Source organism: Ixodes scapularis, unplaced genomic scaffold, assembly GCF_016920785.2.
Source record: "Ixodes scapularis isolate PalLabHiFi unplaced genomic scaffold, ASM1692078v2 PGA_scaffold0__279_contigs__length_252992795, whole genome shotgun sequence".
NCBI lineage: Eukaryota > Metazoa > Arthropoda > Arachnida > Ixodida > Ixodidae > Ixodes > Ixodes scapularis.
This window is the reverse complement of record NW_024609835.1, coordinates 169,944,789-169,969,038: the sequence shown is the minus strand read 5'-3', so window position 1 is coordinate 169,969,038 and position 24,250 is coordinate 169,944,789. Positions and strand designations below refer to the sequence as shown.

General features: G+C 43.9%; 1 protein-coding gene across 1 annotated transcript in view; it reads right to left on the bottom strand.

The window, feature by feature from the left end:
• Positions 1 to 2,790: 2,790 nt before the first annotated feature.
• LOC120849502 overlaps positions 2,791 to 24,250 on the bottom strand; it is a 46,896-nt gene continuing 25,436 nt past the window's right edge. The window contains exon 3 of the mRNA XM_040221745.1: positions 2,791 to 2,826. Coding sequence (XP_040077679.1) covers positions 2,791 to 2,826 — 36 coding nt within the window. The remainder of the gene's footprint in view (positions 2,827 to 24,250) is intronic.

The following is a 24,250-nucleotide window of genomic DNA, read 5'->3' as shown; positions in this document are numbered from 1 at the left end:
TTCTCGGCCTCCAAATCCACAAGACCGGCAGTGCCAAAGAGTGGCTCGTATCCATAAAGAAATCAGCCCACTCTATGCTCCACCTTATCAACCGCATCTCCCAGAGGAGTGGAGGTGCTTGTTCTGCGATTGCCACGTGCCTCGTGAAGGCCATTTTACAGCCTAGGATAATCTACCAAGCACAATTTCAGAACCTGACAGAGACGCAATGGAACTCGCTGGAAACTGTCAACCGGGCAGCGATGCGCAGCATTACCGGCCTCCCGATGCATACGCCTATTAAGCTGTTACAGGAGCATGCTCACCTGAATACACTACGACAATTATGTGATCAACGCACACAAGCCCGGGCTGCCAAACATCAACTGTACGCTTCAGAATGTCATAAGGAAACGTCATACATTGAGAAGATACAGCAGCTTCCCCCCTGGAGTTTCTCCTGCCTTACCACCAATAAGACCTCCCGCCGTAAGGCACGTCAAAATCCCAAGGCCCATAATCCAAACCCTTCTTCTCCGGATCACTGTATCCTGTACACGGACGCTGCATGTACGCAAAACGGAGGAGCTACTGCATTCGTCAGTCGCACTCATCCCCACCTTGACGACCAGAAGAAGTTTGCTACATCGGACGCATCTCCTTTGCTGCTTGAGCTACAAGCCATCTATGAAGCCCTTCTCGCAGCCTCCAAAGATCACTCCATTGATCAAGTAACCATCTTTACTGACTCCGCTCAGGCCATTAGGCACCTGAAACAGACCAAACAAGCCATGAACATTGTTCAAAAGATCCATCGTTTACGACACCATTTCGCGGGCATGGTCGTCATCGACTGGGTGCAGGGCCACGGCCCTGCAGAGGGCAACATAGCGGCTCATGAGGCGGCCAAACGGGCAGCCCAATCAGAGGACCTGCAGAGCCACACCCTCAGCATGGACATCGTGACGACACTTCTGGCCACTAAGACCAGGATCCGGGCAGGCACGCGAGCTCTCATACCACCGTGCACCGCCCGGGTTCCCCCTGGTCTGTCCCGGCTTCAGGAGGTGTTGCTCCGGCGCATCCGCACTGGATGCGCTATCACACCGGCAGTCCTCTCATCCTGGCGATGGGACCACAGCCGCATCCCTCCCGGCTGCCCCCACTGCACCGCTCCGGCGGACCAGGTGGATGTTCGCCATCTCATCTGGACCTGCTCGGGGATACGGGCGGATCGGGAGCACTACGTCCTCCAGGCGGGGATACGGTGGGACGATCCGGAGGCCTACAAGACCTGGACGACCAACAACGCCTGCGCTCGAAGCCTTCTAGACTTCGTCCATACCGCCGGCCTCCCCGCTTTCCTTTAATTCCTTTCCCACTTAGGCCTGCGGGCCTTTCCTCTGGGCAATAAACAACAACAACAATCCGACGAGCGCTCTTCTCGCCATCCGCGGGATTACGTCAGCTAGCTCCTGAAGTGTTTCCGTGCTTTGGCGGTGGTGCTTAAAAGCAGTCAGGTGAAATTGCTGGAGATATTCATCACCAAAGCGGTACTTTAGGGCTTTATGAGTAGCTGATATGACGTACGAATTGTTTGAGACATGCTCTCTAAACACTCTGCAACGTTCCCCCTCAACAGGCCACCATTGCTCGAGCTCTGGACGTTGCGTGAAACCCGTAAACGTCTGCAACCGTTTCAAATTGGATGATGGAGGAATTGCCAAGACGATTGCCCATAGAATGTCGGTAGTTTGAGTGGCGATCCGTGGTCTGGCAGAGGAACGTTAACTGTGTCCCATACTTGCCTCCGATTGGGTTGCCATTTCGTTAAACCACCGATGCCACAAAATGTCGCAGGCTGCTGAGCTCAAGGGCTATACGGGCAACCCAGAATTCAGTCCTCAGTTCTCCTCCCGACTCCTTTCTTCTTCCTCTACTTTTCTTCCTTTTCCTTGCCCGCTAAATATATATATATATATATATATATATATATATATATATATTAAAAATCTTCGGTTGAACTAACTAAATATGGTAATTAGCACAATACAAAAGTAACGTGTATGTAACAATACGTTCCATTTTTAGACTGTAACGGGAACGCGTTCCATAAATCCGAAGGAACATGGAACGAGCTTTCGTTCCTCTTTTTGAGGAACGTGTACAACACTAGTTTGGTCGCACCGCGGAGCATCCGTCCGGCTCCGGCGTGCGACCAACTTGTCATATATTTGCCTCACGGCTGTCCGACTGTCGCAGGGCCGCAGCCAATGGCAGCATGGATGGCGCGGACGTCTTGTTGTCACGTGACTGTCGAACCGATCGGGAAAGGAGGTGATACGCGGTCCGGGGAGGCAGACATAAGCGGGGCTACTCGTCGTCGTGAAAACAACGGACGCCATGGAGTTCTTCCGCGCGCACAAAACGGGCTACAACTGATTTCGCGCGCCCACTGCGATCCGGCCTTCTGAGACCGACCGAGACCGTCGAGACCCGAATAAACTCCGTGTCAGCTTCCGATGGACAGCAGCGAACGCTACGAGCCGTTCCAATGCCATGTGAGTGTCGCGTGAACTTCGGGAGAGACGCAGCAATGCGCAGGGTGGGTAGTCACGTGATGTGTACGCACTGCTGGCTTCGCTGGGATGGCTCCTGATGTCCGCTGCTGTCCACCGTGAAGTGACTTTGAGCAAAAAAAGTAAGCTCGTGTTAAATCTACCAACGTGTACACTTTAAAGAAATATAATCAAACTATTTTGTTCCTTCTTTTCTTTTAACTCGGGAAAACTACAAAAAACGGGGGTAGATTTAATCTTCCACCGCATTTTGTGGCAGGCGTAGCTCCTTGAAATGGTCAATGTTCGTAGAGAAGAGATTCGGAACGCTGTCACTGCAATAATTGTGAAAGCTGAGGACTTAAATTATTCCGTTCTTCAAGATAGACTTCTCAAGCTCTGGACCAACCGGCAAATCGCAGATGGGCTTGCAGATTTTCATGTTGTAAGGACGTATAGATACGTTGATGTTTTTTTTTAGTTTTAAATATAGACTCGGGTTTGGAGAAAACGGTTCAATCGATTGTCGAGGTGTTTAGGGAATTGTCAGGTGCACTTAATTTTACCTGGGAATCGCCTTTGAATAACTGCATTCAGTTTTTAGACATTTTGATCCTTTTCTTTGACGAGCATGTCTGTTGGCAGTATTGTCCATGCACTAAGTGATTTTGTTTGAAAGTGCTCACTCTAAACTAATAAAGAGGGGGCTATCCTTGACATGTCTAAGTGCGGCTCTAGAAAAAAGTTGCAATGATCAGATCAAAATCAGTTTTGAACGACAATTAAAAAGTTGAGGGACCTAACCTAACCTAACGTAATCTCTGGTTGTTGTTAGAGCCTCCTTCAAAAGCTAAGCAGAAGTAAAAAAGGCAGCGAGGAAAGTAAAACAAGGAAACGAGTGCAAGTCATTCCGTATATGCATACCGTGTCTTATAACCTAAAAAAGGTAGCTGGCAGATACGACATCAACGTGGTTTCTTTCGGCACCGTGTAAACCTGCTAGGATTTGTCCGCTGCTGACAAGACAAAAAAAAAAAAAAAAAAAAAAAACCACCGTGTTTCGAGAAACATGTGATGCAATATACCGCGTGTGCCATCAATGTGGTGTACGATATTCCGTTGAGTTGTGGCACAGTCCACATTGGACAGACTGGGCGCTGCTTCAATGATAGAGCACCTAGACCATAATCTGTGAGTGCGCAACAACGCGGGGGGCCAAATTGCTGACTATTGTAGGTGATGTGGGTGCAAACGTGACCTCATTGTCACCAAGGTTTTAAGAAGGGCAAAAGGTAAAACGGAAAGAGAAATTATAGAGGCATATTACATAACAAAAGAAAGAAAACCATTGCGTCAGCGCTCCGTCTGTATATTTGCTTCAGAGTGAGATGGTGTTTCTAGTTGTTGGCTCTGATTGTGGCTATTGAGTGCGATGTGTTTTGGGCAATGTGTATAAATAGGTGACAATGGTGTTAATAAAAACCAGTTGAGAATGCAGTGCCTGTCCTGTCGCCCGTGTCTTCTTCGTTGTCCCCATTTGTTGGCGCTTTTTACAACCTTTTATTCAGTAAATATAATATTTTTGGTTTCTAGGCTGGCTGGCGCAAACTGCCGCCCATTATTGATGGATAACTTCATCTCAAATCGTGCAAAAAAAAAGAAACACAAGTTTTCTTTCTCTCTCTCTCTCTCTCTCTCCAAAAAAAAAAGAAACAAAGCTCGGGTTACATTTAACCGTTTCTTATGAGTTGTGAATGCAAAAGCATGCAAGTCGCTCGTCCGCTTCCTTTGTCGTCTGCTGCGTACTAGCACGCGCGCGCTTCGGGATATCGGAGGCCATGGCGCAGCGGCCAATGGGAGCCCCGTCGACGCGCGTCAGCGAATGGAACCGAAGGCGAATCGCTCCTATTGGGGTCGGGGAAACCAGGAGCCGTTTTTGCGCTTCAAACTGATGACGTCAGCTCGCTCCATGAGACCAGTTAATGCATTCGCATAAAAAAAAAACTATATATTGGTGGAAAATGTGTAATTGTAAAGAAACTGCAAGATTGAAGTACGTGTTTTTTTATTCTTACACATTTGTTTAAAAAAAAACGCGAAAGCTACACTAATGCGGTTTGTGCAGGTGGGTTTTACGGCCAGGCGAACATTATGTGGGTGGCTAATCTTTGCGATAAGTCGGCTAATTAATTAAAATTTGTTAATTAACTTTTTAATTAGTGGAAATAGACATATGATTTCAATTAGAAACTTGTAGAGCATCATCGAAAACCACTAAATCAACTATTTTTGGAAAGATATAACGCCGGGGAAGCATTTTACAGCGTTCTGTAAAAACGCTCCATTTGGACGCGTTTCTAGATTTCGGTTTCTTACCGGAGCGCATCTACGCGCCCGCGATCCTGCTCCCCGGTAGTCGCGACGCGAAGCCACCTCCTTGCCTCCCTCGTAGAATGGACGGAAGTACGGCGCACGTGTGTTGCGCGTCTCAGCCACTGGGGAGCAGGACCGCGGGCGCGGTGATGCGGGCGCGGTGATGCATTCAAATAGAGCGTTTTCACAGAACGCCGTAAAATGCTGTCCTGGCGTTATATCCTGCTAAAAATAGTTGATTTAGGGGTTTTCGATGATTCTCAGCAATTTTCTAATTGAAACCATATGTTTATTTTAAGTAATTAAAAAGTTAATTAACGAATTTTAATTGATTAGCCGACCTATCGCAAAGGTTAGCCACCCACATAATGTCCGCCTGGCCGTATAACCCACCTGCACAAACCGCATTACTGTAGCTTTCACGGTTTTTTTAAACAAATGTGTAAGAACAAGAAAAAAAAAAACACCCTGTATATATATATATATATATATATATATATATATATATATATATATATATATATATATATATGTGGTTTTTCAGAGAACGCGAGAATGACTCATCGCAACGAAAGAAGGCTTCCGGCGTTGTGGTCCTGGGCCAGGGACCCATTTAGGAGTATTATTAAAGTCCGGGATAATTAAGTTGTTAAATATTTCTGCGTAATTAACTTTTTAAAATTGTGTTTAAGGAAATAGTTTAAAAGATAAAATTGCTCAGCATCATCGAAAAACACTAAATCAACCTATTGCAGAACGCTAGGAGGCACGCGAAGCATTTTACGACTTTCTGAAAAACCGCGATTCGACCGGTCTTAAAGGGAAGATGGGGCACTTCTGCATTTGAGAAAAAACACTTAAAATGCGTTCATTTGGCCTTTAGAATAACAGATATCAAACTTATGTTTCAATGCGACGCGCCGGAGAGCAATCAGAGCAATTTCAAAATAGGACTGAAGCCCCGCCTCCCTAGCGTTGGGCAGCCAAAAGAGCCGTCGATGACGTCACGGACAGCAACTGTCTTCCGCGTTTTCTGGCGTTTAACAATACTTGCGCCGCAAATAGTTTGGGTATTCGGGTTCACGGGATAAAAATACACTAGAAATCACTTTTAACTCATTTTTTTTAAGAAGCTCCGTAGCTTCCCTTTAAAGGGATACTGAAGCGAAACTTGAAACACACCTATTATGGTCAGAAATAGGTTCAATATGATCAATGATATTCATAAATCATAATCGCGCGTTTGTATTTTGAACGGATGGCTATATTTTTCACCCTAATGGGCCCGATTGGGCGCGCGCTCAAAAATCGGCCATCGGAGAGCGCGATGCGTCTTGGGATATTGGGCGCATTCGTGACGTCACTTGTGCCAGACGGGAAAGGCTACGGCGTGAATGTTGTGGTTACGAGCGTTGCCACTTGGTGGCGCGTCGACGGTTTACGACCTGTGACAACGTGGCCGTTTGAGATGTGCAAGGGCTGCACGCACGCTGCACCACGGCAAGTCGGCAACCACGGCAGCACTGACAAAACCAGCTCTGAGGCCGGATTCTCAAAGCGAACTCACGACGAAACAAGTGCGTACGACAAATTTGAGAGAAAACCCGTGCTCTCGAAACGAAACTGTCGTAACCTTTGCGCAGGTTACGACAGAATCCTACGACAGCTCCGAAGCTGTCTTACGCACTTTTTACGATCAAATCAACAAGGCCGACAGCGTCGCTCAGTTACTTGGTATCGGCCACCAACGGACATTTATTTTTCTACGTGCTCTTCTCGTGCGTCCCGACTTCAACCAGCAAGAAAAAAGGAAGGAGTGCTTAAAATTGACCACAATGACCAAGAACGCAGGATCCACAAACACACGAGAAGAGCTACAACGGCCACGATTCTGCCGACCGAGCGAGCTCGGCAGAATATAGTAGGCCTAGCAGCAACATCGACTCGGCGCACCGTTGCTCCGGCGGTCCTTGGCCAAGACCGTCTGTCCATGACCGGCTGGCCTGCTGAATGGAATATGCCCGCGCGACCCTTGTGGACCCTTACCGGATGAGTAGTTTGATCCCTGAACTAAATTTCAGAGGTCAATATTTTCCCCTTGTCATCTCGATCTTCTTGTTTTCCGAGACAGCGGTGACGAACGCTGTCGTCGAAAAGGGATTTTCATTGATTCTATCTTTTTGTTTTGTGTGATATAGAGCTCAAATAAACGCCATACGGATAACCTTCGCAACTCGGTATGTACACTCTGTTATTAGTATGCCATTTTTACTCTGACTCGACGCGACGTCACTGTCGAGCTATAGCAGTTCGTGGGAGCTACGCGATGTCGGTCTAACCTTCCTTTGCCGAGTGTCATGTCAGTATCGTGTTGCAATCGTAAAAGATCAGTCCAGAAGCGCTTACCGAAACGCGGTCTAACAGAGCGAATCCAGCACTTCGATCAAACGCGCGTGTCCGCTCCGAGTGTGAGCAGGTATTTGCGTGGCTCCTCGTAGTTCAAACATATCCTTTTTAACGTCGGCTCGCAGCTCGCGACTCGCAGCAACTAATACCGGCCGTGCCAGAAGCATGCTCGGGTCGTGTCGTGCAAAGAGCCGCAACGAGAACGAGCTCACTGTGGCCAACTACGCTTTGGCTTTCTCCGCCAAGGCTTTGCAAACGCGTTCAGGCCTAGGCGAATTCTGCCGGCACGCCGTATTGTCGCAGAACGGCGCTGCTATTATGGCACAAGTGATGTCACGAGAACTTCCCCCCATCCACCAGATGAGAATTTGAAGTCGTTTAATTATGTTTAAAATTAGTTCTCCTGTGTTTTACAGCGCAATATTTATATTTCCGAGGTGGTGCCTGTCCCTAGCCCATATTTATGCAACAAGATCGGCGCTAAAATTTCGTTTCACTACCCCTTTAAGATTCGGTTGGCTATCAGAGCGCATCTCCGTCCCGGCGGCACCGCGCCCCGTGGAGAAATAGTGCAACCACACTCTGCTGCGTCGCGCGATGACGGCGCAGCAGAGGTTGGTTCCACTATCTCTCCACGAGGCGCGGTGCCGCCGGGGCCAAGTTGCGCTCCGATAGCAAACCGAAACTTAAAAACCGGTCGAATTCTTGCGATGTTGAATTAACCTGAGACTGGGGTAGAGAAGAAGCATCAAAACGTAGAAGGGACAGACAATAGACGTCTCAAAATGCCTTCTACGTTTTGATGCTTCTTCTCTACCCAAGTCTCAGGTTAATTCAACATGGTTAATATTCACCAGATCGCCTGCACCCTTACGATTTTTTCTCGAATTCTCGCGGTTTTTCAGAAAGCCGTAAAATGCTTCGCGTGCCTTCTATCGTTCTGCAATTTGTTGATTTAGTGTTTTTCGATGATGCTGAGCAATTTTCTCACTTAAACCATGCCCTTAAAGACAATATTAAAAAAAGTTAATTACGAAAAAATAATTAACAACTTAATTATCCCAGACTTAAATAATTTTCCTAGATGGGCCCCTGGACCAGGACCAAAACGCCACAAGCCTTTTTTCGTTGCGATGAGTACTTCTCGCGTTCTCTGAAAGACCACACACACATATATATATATATATATATATATATATATATATATATATATGGGTGGTTTCATCTCAAATCGTGCAGGCAAAAAGGGTCGAATTTTTAATTTCGATGAAAAAAATATATGTTATGGCGCCGTTTCTAAAACCGCAGTCGACACAAACCGCAAGTTCGTCGGATTTTTTGTTCTCGACTTAAGAATTATTAAAGAAGCCGCGGCGAAAAGCAGTGTTTTTCACACCCGTCGTGGGTCGGATGTTTCGCTTGATCTCCCGCCATGGATTTTCAGTCCACATTATATTAACTTTTTTCAAGCACTCTGTGGACATATTTAAAAGGCTCGAATACCATGAAATAATTTTAGGCCTTTTCCTTTTTTTCTGTAAAAATGTCAAAAACGCCTCCTCGGTCAATTGTTGACAAACTTTGACAATTAATTACTGGCGATCTACTTGGGTTACACCAATATCTTTTATGTCCACGGAGAGCCCAGAACACGCTCTTTATATTTATTATAAAATGCCTTGGCTGTGTAAAATATCCTTTGCGGTACGTTTACGTTAATATTATGCAAAAACCAAAAAGTACCATTTTTGAAATTGATTTTCTCAAAAAACCTATTTTTTATTTTTTTATTTTTTGTTCAAGTGTAGATATGATAGTTGTCTACACGAAAATTAAGCCTAGAAAGTGTATATTTTGTTTGCATGTTTTATATTTAGGCCTCAATATCGGAAAAAGACGTCTTTGTTTTGCAAGACCTAAGTCAGACATAGTGACCCATGCGTCTGTATGAATTGTGAAAAAGTTTTCTTGAATTTTCTTCTGCATTTTGTAATCAATATTAAACGGGTTTTGTTGTATTGAATATTTATGTATGTTTTGATAACAGCGGGAACCATGAGATACATATCTAACCAAATCAGCAGGCCTAGTAGACTTTCAATAACGAAAAGGCACAGACGTTGTATTGTTTCGATTTATAAACCTTTCAAAGTAAACTAGCACAACTAGCTATTAGCTGTCATATTACTAAGACAAAGAAAATCACCACATCGTCGATATATTATATACAATTCTTTACGAAACCAAACACTGGGGCTTGTTCACCGCACAACGCACAGGTCACCAGGGAATGTCCTTTCACTTCCGTAATACACAAAAGTGGTGACACAGAAAGGGTCCGAAACACACGTGGAGTGTGTCATGGAGAGGGGTAGGAAATAAAAATAAATAAATAGGAATTAAATTGCCCAACTTCGATCATAACGAAAATTGCGTTAAAAATAAATAAAAAATAAAGTATTTAGGTTTGAGCGGTGGCAAGGCGAAAGGTCCACGCCTGGTGGAGAGTCAGACAAAGAAGTCGACGGCACGTAAAGGTAAAACAAAAAAAAAATCAATAATTTAATAATAACTCAGCCGCACATGGCAAAAACAAAAACCAACTCCCCCGGGCATTCCCTAAACGGGACGCAACCAAATGCGTGCGAACACGCTCTCTACATCACCGCCAGGCCGCTACGCCATGACGAAATAAACCCAACAACTGAACAGTGCTAACAAACGGTTAGTAAGAAAACATTGAAAAAAAAAAAAAAAACGTTCAGAAAAAACCGCACCTGGGAAACAAAGTTCAGCGGGGCGAAGAAACACACACGAGTCGGCCCCACGACATTGAAGTCTGGCAGGATGACGGCGTCCAGATGATGCTCGAATCTGTTCCTCGCTCTATTACGCACATCCACGACGGCTGTGCGGAACAGTGGCTGTACGAAAGAAAGTGAAGAATAGATTCGAGCAGGCGATGCGCGAGAAGGTAACCGAGACTATGCTTCAAGCTTCACATCGGGAGAGGAGCTTTCGAGGTAGTTTCTGCAGTTACTCAAACTTTCTCTTTCCCCTTCCCTTTTTCAAAAGAACACGTCAGCCGGCGTTAACGTTTCATCTCGGGAGAAGCCCACTCTTCACAAACGGTTATAGTTGACAAGGAGGCTGACTTCGACCCAACTAGTCTCCGAGCAGAATACAAACACAAGTGTATTTACCAACACGCTCGTTTTAATGTCAGTCTCCGGGCTTTGCTGTTTCCAAAAGAGATAACCCTTTATAAGGACAGAACGAGCGGGTTGGTGGGGATAATTAAACTTAAACGCTCCCTTCTCGTTTTCTTCCTCAAGTTTAATAGATAACCCTTCGGTGCTATCGGATCTCCCCGGAGAGAGAGAGAGAGAGAGAGCACGGCCGTTTCAAGGTAAGGATAGGGCGCTCGAAGCTAGGGCAAACAGGCGGTATCGTTTCACGCACGCACGGATGGCTGGTTTCAAATTTCCCCACATCCCTAACGAAACCGGCCCATCTTCGTATGTGCGTCTGCGGAATTTCTGTCCCGCGCCGCCGGTTTTAGCGCGCACGCGGCGTTTTGGCTGGCAGAACAGTTGTTGACCGTCGACATTGTAAGGCCGTGGTGTCCTCATCCTTTCAGGCAACGATTGCTTTGCTTTCCCTTGTGCAATACTCTAACACACTCCTCCTGGGTGGCTGTCACTGTTCGCCGCGTCAACGACACAATCGTACCATTTCACTCCTCGTGACACAGGGTGCGCTGCTCGCTTTACTCTCACGGGCCGTCCCATCTAACACAACGAGCGCGAAAGGTCGTGGTCATCTGCTGGCTCCGAAAGGGCAGGACGTTCATGCAGGCCAATGAGGGCCCCGAATCAATAAGACATCTGCCGACTGCTACACGTTAAAAATTTACGACGCCTGCTGGTCTGTTAAGAAGTGTTGCTTTCTCTTTTTGGAACTCCTCCGATGTAGCTTGCCGCCTATAATAAAATTTAAATAATCAATAAATATATCAGGGTGGAAATACTGTATTTCATTTTTATGTGGGAACGTTGAAAAAAAGAAAAAACTATTTCCAAGCTTGTGAAGACGCGCAATTCGCAAGTCCATTTCGAGCCGTAAAAACACGTTTTTGTACGATATTGATGCTTAAATGTAGAACATACAAACAAAATATACACTTTCTAGGCTTGATTTTCGTGTAGACAACAATCATATCTACATTTGAACAAAAAATAAAAAAAATAAAAAAATGGGTTTTTTGAGAAAATCAGTTTCAAAAATGGTACTTTTTGGTTTTTGCATAATATTAACGTAAACGTACCGAAAAGGATATTTTATACAGCCAAGGCATTTTATAATAAATATAAAGAGCGTGTTTTGGGCTCTCCGTGGACATAAAAAATATCGGTGTAACCCAAGTAGATCGCCAGTAATTAATTGTCAAATTCGTCAACAATTGACCGAGGAGTCGTTTTTGACATTTTTACAGAAAAAAAGCAAAAGGCCTAAAATTATTTCAAGGTATTGGAGCCTTTTAAATGTGTCCACAGAGTGCTTCAAAAAAGATAATATAATGTGGACTGAAAATCCATGGCGGGAGATCAAGCGAAACATCCGACCCACGACGGGTGTGAAAAACACTGCTTTTTGCCGCGGCCTCTTTACAAATTCATAAGTCGAGAACAAAAAATCCGACGAACTTGCGGTTTGTGTCGACTGCGGTTTTAGAAACGGCGCCATAACATATATTTTTTTCATCGAAATTAAAAATTCGCCCCTTTTTGCCTGCACGATTTGAGATGAAACCACCCATATATATATATATATATATATATATATATACTTGTAACGGTGACCATAGTATTTATAATATACCTCAATCACCATTTAATAAAAATAACGCATGACTGGTGTGTTATAATCTTGAAAATTTTCATGGACCATGTCAGTTCCCTTATAAAACATTAAGATTCATAACATTTCTTTAAGAAAACTTGTTAAAAATGTTTTTAGCTAGCATAAAAATTAGGTTTCAAAAACGTCTACGTGAGGCAATGAAGGGGCGAGGTTAATTCTTTTAATAATCCTAGCGTGCCGACTGCGAAATGTGGCTTCTTTCATGCGGCCGCATTTTCACGTATACTGGCGAGGCTTGTTTAAAACTTTTTGAGTTTCTTTTCATGTGAGGCAATTACAAATATTACAGATAAATGTGGAAAATGCATAAAAATATATAGCATTTTATAAGCTCAAAGTAACGTTTATTGTGATAAAAGAAAACATGATTTTAAGTGCGGTTAACATCGCTCTTGAGAATTCGCTTTTTTATTTTTTATGACAACCACAAAAGAGCCGTCTCTATTTCGAGCCTTCATACACAAGTAGCAGGAATGAATGTTTTTCACAAGAATAAAAAACATCCACTCATTTTTTACTTTGTCACGGTATTGGGCATTACATGTCGCTCCTCTTTTGAGGAGTACAATTCCAGGCAGTTTCGAGGCCACTTTTTGAGAAAAACCATCAACTATTCCAACGGTGTCCAGTTCTTACGACCTGAGGCTGTTCACGGAGGCTTGGTGTTTGAGGGCTCTCCCCATGCCATTACCCGAACTTTAAAAATGTCCCGTAGGCAAAAAAAACAAAAAAAAAAACAAAAATTGTGATTTTGTTTTTTTTTTGTTTTTTTGCTATCTCGTTTAGTTGAAAACTAAATAACGGTTAAGAGTTGAGCTTGTAGGTACATACTTGTAAAGATATCAGTTTGAACTTTAGAAATAACTAGAACACAAAGAAAGAAAGGACAGGACATAACACACAGCTGTGTGTCATATCCTATCCTTTCTTTCTTTGTGTTCTAGTTATTTCTAAAGTTCAAGCTGATATATTCACAAGTAGAAAACTATTTTTGAAATGATTTTCCTTCCCGTCAAAGAAGCCCTATTGAAAATTCCATCAAGGTACGTAATTTGGGACACTGACTGCCAGTCAGCAGTCTTGGTGGAACGTGATGGACCATCAGACGTCATCTGATGGTCCATCAGATGACGTCTGACTGCCACTGCCAAGGGATTTTCATCAACAAGGGCAGCATTTATATAAGAGTAAAGCTATACGCACTCATAAATATCCCCAAATGCCTCGATAAAACAAAATGTTCGAGAAAAAAAAAAAGGCAGAACAACCGCGGATTTGAACCCGCGACCACTATCGTACAAATCGCACACCGTAACCGCTATGCTATGGAACCGTTTTTGAAACTCGATTTCACGAATCGTTTTATACGAGATGCTTCGGCTGCAAATGCAGTTAAGCCGTCAGCATGTTATGCAGAGCACTCGTACATCACTCGCCGTACTTCAGTTCTACTCACCTGCCATGTAGAGTACTTTCGCGTCGTATAACGATCCTTTTGTTCGCGCGTCACCGGCCCAGTAGACCTGGTACACCTTGTCGTCTTCAACTACACCGCTAAAGTCCCTTACATTGTCGGAACTCACAACAGGCTGGGTCTTGTCGGGTAGAAATTCTACTAAAACATAAGACATTGTAGAATCCTGGCAGGATCGACAGGTTGGAGCAAGCGGGCAAACAAAACGAGTCGAGAGCGAACGTTCATGAAAGCTCGGCGAAGCGGCGAAGCCTCTATGGGCGAAGCGAAGTGGCGAAGTGTCGTTTTCGGCGCTTCGGCGGGCTTCTGATCAAGGTTGTCGGTCGGTTGCGTGTCAAATATCTAACGTCAGCGGTTTTATGGGCTCACGTCCCGAAATCGTTTTCTCGCGCATAGATTACTTTTCGTATTCATAGATTTCACGAAATAGTGGTGTCCGAACGAACTTTACGTCCTTTGACCGTACGTCTGTCTGCACGTCAAAGCTTTTTGACGTACAGTCAGAGACAATCGATGTACAGTCAGAATCGCCACCAAGACATCCTGATGGAATTTCGCGGCGGCCGACTGCCATCAGGAAACCATCAGAAAGCCGACAAGCAGAGTCTGACTGGAGTTTGACTGTCGGTCAGAGTAACTTGTTGGCCAATCAGACATGCTTGACGTACAGTCAGGCACAGTCAGCGGTCCACTAGAAAACATTGACTGCCAAACAGGGTTACATTGATGGATTTTTCCTTCGGGAGTGTACAAGTTTTGTATATATCGAAATGTTTTCTTCCAGCCACTCTTCGACTTTGCGCGGAGCGAACAAGGCGTGTGCTGTATGGTGCTCGATGTCGCCGCTGATAACTCTGAAGTTCTGGATTTGGCGCTCTGTACAGGTGAATACAGGTGAAGAAATACACAATTTGGTTCTTCCAATGAAAGCACTGTACCGCTCGTGGGAGAAGGACTCTACAGTTTTCCGCAAAATCAAAATTTTATACGATGGTACTATTCTTGAGATGTGTCTTTTCTGACCTTATAGTAACCCGCTGAGAATGTCAGATGAATTCAAGCGTGAAGTACTTTGTTACGTACTTTCTGAGCTCACCGAAAATGCGTTACTTCCCATTTGTTTCTTTAGCAGTTCGCTAGATTCCCACAAGGCTACTTTGAATTAATCGTTTTCCTACATTTGCAACAATTCCAGGGTTAATCCATTTTTTTACGCACCTTACAGGTCAGCGAAACGCACTCCTTAGTTGGGTTAGAACACAGGCAGTCTCTTAATGTCTTCACGATCAAATTCTTGGTCGCCCACGTTTTATACTGATGCCAGGCAATAACTTGTTGCTCCCACTCTCGGTTTTTGTTAACCGTGTCTATCAAACTGAAATGAGATGACAGATTTGCGGGCAGCATGGAACCTGCCAGCGAAGCAAAACGAAAGAAAAAGGATGCCGCTCTCGAAGGCGGCGGCACATCAGCTTTAGCTCTGGTAGCGCATCTTTGTAACCACAGGTTGTCTATAGCTTCTTCCTTTCTATCACGTGCATGGATCTTCACACGGAAGTCGTTTATAATGTTCATAGTGACCATGTCTTAAATAAATAATTACGACAGATATCTAAGAAGGTGATGCTACAAAATTAAAAATGGTGGCGGCATGTCTATGTCCTGCCCGGCACCTGAAGTGCCCTTTTGTTTCCGCTTTCTGTCGAAAAAAAAAAGCAGCTTAGGAGCATCTTAAAGGTACTTATATCTCAACAAGACAAACGTTATATAAACATGGCGAAATTAGGGAAGACGCGCACATTGCAGAAAAGCGAAATCAAGCTCCGAAGCGGCACGATGTGATCAGAACTGATAAATGCCGTTCACACATATGCAACCGAGTAAGACCGATAGAGACCAGACCGGTTTTTACGCCTCTTGCGACGTCTTAGGTCCAGCTCCGCTGCAGCGCATCCGGTCCTAAGACGTCGCAAGAGGCTTAAAAACCGGTCTGGTCTCTCTCGGTCTAACTAGGTTGCATATGTGTGAACGGCGCTATAGTTTCACCTCATTTGGAACATTTGGAACATACGTTTAGATTCGAAAGCATAGAAGTACCAATAATAAGACGGTGACAAGCCTAACTTAGCTATCGCTTGGGCTTCGTGTTTTCGGAGTTTATCTTTCGTCTAATTCGGAGCTTGTTTTTCTAAGTTCCTTTTTTTGGAAGATTCGAAGTTTATCGGAGTTTATATTCGATTGATTCCCACTTCTCTGAAATTTGGACTTTGATTTCGCAGGGTTTCATATTAGAAATATTACATAAATAATAACCAGATGTTAACGTACGCCAGATAAAAATAAAACGCGCTTGTATCAATTAAAATTTCTTCAGTTGAATTTTGCGTTAGTGCCATTGACATTGGCAATACTAATTTGTTCCACGGCAAATGTCGCGCACAAGTTTTGCTTTGATAAAGGTCGATACCTTAAAATCAATAAACTCCCGGAAATAGTCGCTTGGAAGCTTGTGGTCCATCCCATCCTACTCCATCACACTAGCTCGGGGCCCCGCGAAGTGGACCGGTTAAGGATGTAATAGAGAAGTTTCAACTGCCCCTCTTCCCTGCTTTATACAACCTCTATGGTCCATCGCTTTCAATGTTAAAAAAAAAAAAAAAACATACCCTCTCCTTTCTCTAGATCACAAATCGCATGGACCAAACTGGAAACCAGAGGAATGGCTTTTGTCGTGGCCCGAATGTGGAATGACCTGTTGCCCTGAACCAACCAGAGATGGCAAAATTACTTTCAAAAGTAACTAAATTACATTACTAATTAGTTTTTGAAACCTGCAAAAATGTAATTAAATTACATTAGAAATTATCGCGGAATAAAGGTAATAACATTATATTACAATTACTTTCGACGGGTACTGAAATTACTTTGACATTACTTCTGAATACGTTGAGGCAGTAGTTCACGGTTATTTTATTTACCGTATACACCAACACAGTGTTTACAAAACAAGCCCTCGTTTGCCCACACAGCGCATGTGCAGGAACCAGATCCGGAAGAAGCGAGGCGCTGCGCATGCGCAGTGCCGGCAGTAGCGCCACCGCAGTCATGTGACGTTAAGGGGCTCAGTTGGTCTATATGTACCAAAACTCAGATCTTCCTGTTTAGACGGCAACAATCTTATGTGCCTCAAAGTGAACCATACTGAACAGTGGTTTTGCTGGCGCACACAACATATCTGTTGACCATGATGCTTCTTTAGTTGTGACTCAGAAGGAGTCGACTCACCAGTTTCGTTGTTCATTCAGCGGTAAAGGCTGTTACTAAAAGGGTGATAAGTTTCCGTCTTTTTGATTTAGAAGTTGCAGACGGTATCAGTTTGTTAAGTCGGGCAATGGCAGCTCGTTCTTACAAGGAGTCGTCACGTGAAACGTTTATTTGTGTACATCGAAGCGTGTACATCGAAGAAACGTGTACATCGAAGCAGATCTCGAATCCGTGGCACACATTGCATAACTTTTATTTTAGCAACTTGACTAATTCCAGGGCAGAATAAAAGGCATCGTTTGACAAAACTGATACTACGCAGAAGGCAACCGTTTCCATTGGCAAATTGTTTTCGGGAAGAAAACACTAAAACTGGAGTCCTACATCTGTACTTACGAACCTTATGAATGTGATCCACTGGGGCGGATGGATAATGTGATGAAAAAAGATAGATGTCACGTGGGATTCCGGTTTGGGAATGACATGCACTGCGAAAAAACTTCAAGCGGAGCTTTGCTCTACGATATTCGAGTGTATGCCACTGTAGAGTCAGTTTTGCATGTGGCACACTGAAATCTCTATCTTTTACCGACCTTTCCCTATACATAGCAGGAAGGTCGCTTCCTTCCGCCTCGGACGCAATCTAATTCTATTCTCCCGAAAGCACTATACTCGTCGATAACTTTTCTTGGCAATGCAATGGAGAGGAGGAGAGCCCGTGCACTGCTTTATTCAATGCTCCAAATGGGAGAGGGAACGCATAGGGTGCCTTCATGTGCGCTTCGCTAGGGTGATGCCATTCTTTGTATTACCACTCGCCGACAGAAAAGCAGCCGTCTTGGTTCTCGGCGATGATCCGCGGGGCTTATAACCCTCCCGGAAACAAGCGCCTTATCTCACAAGTTCGGAGCAGCGTTGTGGAACCCACGGAGGGAGGATTAGCGTTTTCCCCCTCAGATGCGAGGACCGATGGACACAAAGGCCACTTTCCAGCGCACGGCGAAACAATGAAGAACCAAAATGGCGCTGGGAGAGGGACTGGGAAAGTGAAACGGGCAGTTGGCATCACCCTATGCGAAGCGCACATCAAGGCACCGAAGGAACGCATGTCTGTACCCTCCACTGCATTGCCAAAAAAAGTTGTCGCCGAGAATAGTTGACCTATTCTCGGTCATTCCTTTCAAGGTGTATTGTACCCAAACACCCGAAAAGCCCAAGTGTTTGCGCATTGTCACACAAAGGGCCCGAATAATTGCTAAGGAAAAGCGTCGCCAGTTGTGGAATGGCGCGAGCTTCCAAAATTGTGCACTTCCCCAACAAACGGGGGCTGATATCTGCTTGTAGGCTTATTTCCGAATAAACTTCCCAGAGAAAGGCAGCGAGGCATACCGCGAGCAGCACCTAGTTTGCTCGAGGATGCACGAAACGTCCTGGGGCTTTGACAAGGCATTTATAAATAACTATTTATTCCGGTAGCTTATTGTTCACAGTGATCGAAGCTTACGGTTTCAGCGTGCGTGACGAAAGTACAAGGCTGGGGATCTGTTTGTCCTGTCCTCTCAGGTTTTAAATTATGTCGATTAGATTTCACGGAGACGTGGAATCTAATCCCGGACCGATGAACGAGGCCCAACTTAAGCGGTTAACCGACATGCACTCAATGCTGACAGACGTTAACGAGCGCTCACTGAGGATGGGTCAGACTAACCACATGACGTGGATCACGGGAGTTTGCTATAGGCCGCCCTCATGCTCATTATCTTTCATTAAAGCTTTGCAGGACTCCATAAATCTGGTCGTCATTCGCTTTCCCAGCTCGCCGATTTTTATGTTGGGAGATTTTAATTATCGTGATATTGTGTGGACAGGTAATAACCCACCAACAGGCACGCACTCATCTGCCTCATCTGAGTGCAATGATTTTGTTAGCCTCTGTCTAGATTTTTGTTTCACGCAATTAGTTACTCAACCAACCAGAGTGACCATATTGACGGCGAACGTATTGGATCTCGTTCTCGCAACTCATCCTGAACTCGTTTCACCCATCTCGTATCTTTCAGGGCTTACTGATCATTCCGTATTGCATTTTAATGTAAAAGCAGCAGTACCCGAACCATCAACTAATGTAAAGCAAATTCGAGATTACGCCAAAGCTGACTTTGATAAAATTAATCTTGACCCTGCAACTTTTTTCGATGAATATTTATCACTGACCTCGAGTCGTTCAGTAGAAGAAAACTGGAACTTTTTCAAAACCGAAGTTAACAAAGTAACCAATCAGTACATTCTCTTAAGGACAGTTATCGAAAACTCTCAGTCACCTTGGTTCACAAAAGCCCTAAAACGCTTATAAAAAAAAAAAAAAAACCGCGTATATTTTGCGCTGCAAAATTATCTACGTGCGAGCACCGTTGGTTGCGTTATCGTACTGCTGCTGAAGTGTAAAAAAAAAAAAGAAAGCAATTAATGACGCCAAACTAGAATTCATGACTCATAGCCTACCCGCAATGTTGATCAACAATCCTAAACAATTCTGGGATATCATAAACAAAAAGACACAACCATCTATCACACTAAAATCCGCAAATGGTGATTGTATAGCAAGCGATGAGTGTTTAAAATTATTAAATAGTAGTTTTGCAGATTTATTCTCTACTGATAACATGCACGATTTATCTCTGCTAGAGAGTGCCGATTACTTGCGCATGGATCCTCCTTTTCTTGATTGCGTTGGTGTCGTTCGTATCATAGATCAACTCATCTGCAGCAGGAGTGGATGGTATTAATTCCAAGTTTAAAAGAAAACACTAAACAATACTTCTCAATTATTTCAACAAAATATTTTAACTATTTATACAAGCCGCTGTTCTCCCATCATACTGGAAGGTAGGGAAGGTAGTACTCATTCACAAGGCTGGAGATAAACGTTCCCCTCTTAATTATCGTCTGATCTTAATAACCAGCATTCTTTGCAAAATTCTTAAACATATAATTTTTTCTCACCTCGTCAACTTCTTAGAATCTGACAACTTCTTCAACAATGCCCAACACGGTTTTTGAAAAACACTCTAATGTGAGACCCAACTACTATCTTTCACAAATGACCTGCATCACATTCTGGACCGAGGATCCCAGGCGGACTGCATTTTCCTGGATTTTGCTAAAGCATTTTACAAAGTTTCTCACAATCTTCTGCTTCTAAAACTTTCCAAGCTAGACAATAACGCTCTCGAATGAATACGCTCTTTTTTAACTCAACGGTCTCAGTTTGTCACTGTGAATAACAGTAACTCCTCTTTTGTCAAAGTTGCGTCAGGGGTTCCGCAAGGGACAGTCTTAGGGCCGTTGCTATTCTTAATTTATATTAACGACCTACCCACTTATCTCTCTTCACCCGTGTCTCTGTTCGCTGACGACTGTGTACTTTACCGTGAGATTCTCGATCATAATGACACCTGTATACTCCCATCAGACATTAATGCTATTTACCGTTGGTCTGACTCGTGGTCCATGAAGTTTAACACTAACAAATGCAAGGTCATGCGTGTGTCTCGCCAGTCTCATGACTGTCGTAACTATTTCCTTAATAATGCTCATCTATAACTGGTATTTTCGTACACATATATAGGCGTATACATATAGCTTCTAACCTTTCATGAAAAACACATATTCAGTATATTTCAGCTAACGCTAACCGCATGTTAGGTTACATGAAGCGAAAATTTTCATTAGCCTCTGTCTCACTGAAACTAACTCTTTACAAAGTTTTAATTCGTCCCAAGTTAGAATATGCAGCTTCTGTCTGGGGTCCCGGACTAGTCACTCTCGTATCAACATTGGAATCCGTTTGGAACAGATCCGCTCGTTTCATCCTCACAAAATATCACCGCACCGCGAGTGTCACCTCTATGAAAACAATTCCCTCGTTACCACCTTTATCACTACGTCGTAAAATATCTCGTCTTTCCCTATTCCATCGAATGCATCACCATAATTCTTTCCAGCGCGACAAAATAATTGCTCTGCCTGTCTATGATTCCTCCCGTCTTGATCATAAAAATAAGCTGGGCATTCCTAACTCTATCACGACCACGTTTTATTCATCTTTCGTTCCCCGTACGTCCCAGAAGTGGAACCACCTTCCCCAGTCGATCGCCATTATCGCGGACTCTGAGCTCCTTAAAAGTACAATTACTAATTACTTTATAACTGAGTGTGTCTAATATCTATTTTGTTATTTGCATTAACCTTCTTGTTGCTGTCTCCCTCTGTAATGCCTTCAGGCCCTGAGGGTATAATAAATGAAATGAAATAAAATGAAATGAAACTCACTGGCGATGTGCCCGTCGCCTTGTAGCCTATGAGCAGTTCATCTCGATTCGGACACACTATCAGCTTAGGGATGAACGGGGGAAGCTATGTGTTTGTTGGAGCAGTCACATGCCTATCGTTCGACAAGTAACCACGCTCTCGTTCGTACCTACGCGCAGAGAAAGGGACGGGACCTGTGATTAAAGGAAAGTGTTTGGTTGGTTCTGGTTAGCCTGCAGGCTCCCACAGCACTTTCAGATTAGGGATGAACGAAGTACAGTATCTTCGTGATGACGCGAAGCCGCGAATCTGTCATGCCTTGAGTTTTTAAGCCCTTGCTTTCCAGCGACGTCTACATGCAAGCTTTTCTCTTTTGCCTTTACAGCCCTCCTCTGTGCGTCTGTCCAGCTCTTTGTACAAGGCTTGGCGCTCAGGTGGCCGTCGATTATTTCCTCTGATGCTTTTTCAAAACATTTCACCATGCAAAATAATTCTTCTATTCTTTCTTAAAACTTGGAAATAAATTGTCTAGTTTAGGACAAAAGTAATTTCGAAAGTAAGGAGGTATTTTCTTGAAATTACTGCCTGAAAGTAATTTATTGCATTACTAAATTACTAGCCTAGGTATGTAATTTGTTACATTACTCATATCTCCAAAAATTAATGTAATAACTGTAATTTCATTAACAGTAATGTCATTACTGCCATCTCTGGAATCAACCTTGACGAGACAAGCCGTAAGACCCCTTTTGAAACGGTCCGAGATTTGAAAGATAATTTTGGTGGAAGTTTCTCAGGACCAGTGTCTCTGTGCTCACAAATTAAAAAAAAACAAACAAAAAAAAACGTGTTTTTTTGCGGGGGCGGGGGGGAGGGGGGGGGAGTGACATTGTTACATAAACATTCGTAGTTTATCAGATAAATTCGAAGTGACCAACACTTTACTGGCGGGAGTTTTTAGGAGTTTGTCGGATTTATCTGAAAACACGGGACCCTTCACTGTAAAATATTTTCACCCCATTTTTCGGGCAAAAGTTGCCGGTTCAATATTGCCGGCATGGTTTCCCGTAATACAGAAAGTGGACCGCCCGTAAAAACAAGGCATATAATTTTGTAGAATGACGGAATGTCTGTAGCCCACATTGCGGACCGCCATCCGCACTAAATAACGAAGCACTATACCTTTCCGCCTCATATAAGGCCAAAGGTACGAGCCATCCGTACCACCAGCACCTCCGATACATCAGGCGATTCACCCGGCAGAGCCCTAAATCTGCCAGGGCTACCACCTGACGTATCAGAGGTGCAGGATTGGTGCGGATGGGTCGTAGCTATGGCCTTCGAAAAGACGGAAAGGTCTAGTGCTTCGTTATTTAGTGCGAACAGTTAACATGTTCAAGCAAGCCGAGATCACATGAAGCTTTTGGGGTACAGATTGGTATGGAGAGTTCATAGCTCCATGATTTAGTATATGAACTTGTATAATTTTTTATCCTCAGAGAGAAGATACAAAAACATGTTTTGCAAAAAGGAAAAAAAAAGAAGAGCACATAACCTGTACTACTCATTGCCAGGATTTTTTGTGTGAGATCAGCTGTTCCTATAGATGACAGCTCAACAAACAAACCAATTAAGAAGTTTCACCACAATACCTTTATTGGAAGAAGGCATGCCTTCCTTTAACTTTGCAGAAAATTTACAATATAGTTTTTTTTTTGCGCTGGCCGTCTATGCCCCTCAATGCTTTGGCTTACAGTTGTCCTTGAATGGAAAACCTCTCCGGTACCTTCATGGCGCATGTAAGGGCAGCTTGAAATACAGAGCGGAAGAGGATTCGAAATCAATACACAATCACGACAAATTGTATATGACATGAAGTGTTAATGTAAGCGAGCAACGTGCTTACCAACTAGCCCAGCTCACCACCTTTCTACTTTACCATAACATATAAAACAAACCTTTCATAAATTGAACCAAATGAAAAATTTGCACTGATCTGAATACCCAACACAGCTAGATCTTAAAAAATAAAATTATCAAATTAAAATTGCATAACCAATCAGTGATATTAAGCACATGCCATTGAGCCATATCATCCTTTGGGCCGTGATAATTCAAATTCGGATATTTAATACTCCTACTTAAGTCAAACAAATCTGAAAAACATGCGTTTTCCCGCTACGTTTTCAATGTATTCATAAGACGCTTAATTCGAACGACGTTTTCGTGTAATTCAGGGGCCGGCAACCTTTTCAAGCGGCGGTCCGATTCGCCACGAAGCCGACAAGGACGGGGCCGGACGACAAGTAGCTAAGGGAGGGGTGGAGAGGGGGGGGGGGGGGGGGGCAGGTCGGTATCGCGTTTCTTTTATTTGCAAGTAACGAGTAACAGATTTTTTTTTTCGGTAACATCTACAACACTGGTCAAAACTGCCATGTGGTCCTTAAAGGGGCCCTCCGGAGCTTTCTGCGATCATCTGTTTATGCTGTTATATTGCGTAGTAGGTGCAAGTTAATATGTATACAAAGTTTTAGATTACAAAACCGTTTATTAAGCAGATGGCAGAAGAAATATATCGGGACTATTTTCTCTTGGAAGACAATCCCCCATTCTCTTACAATCGCTCAACCTTGACCAATGGAAATGCTGCGTCTCGCGGTGAATGCGAACGTTATTATTGCAACACTTTTTAAGCTTGTTGTAAATTAGAGTTTGAGAAAAACGTAAACTGATTGTGGTGCGGGAAACATAGTCCGCAATTATCGCTCCAAAACCAGCGAACTATGTTTTCTCCCCGCAAGCTTGTTGCTAGGGGGTGATGCGTCGGCGCGTCGGCTCGTCTGCTTCCCGGGGCGTCTGCAGGCGTGCGTTTGCGGGACACATGTTCCTTCTTCCCGTGGATCCCGACTTCGAAGCCAGCTTTGCGATCCTTCCACGTGAATGAGTCAACTTTTTCTTGTCA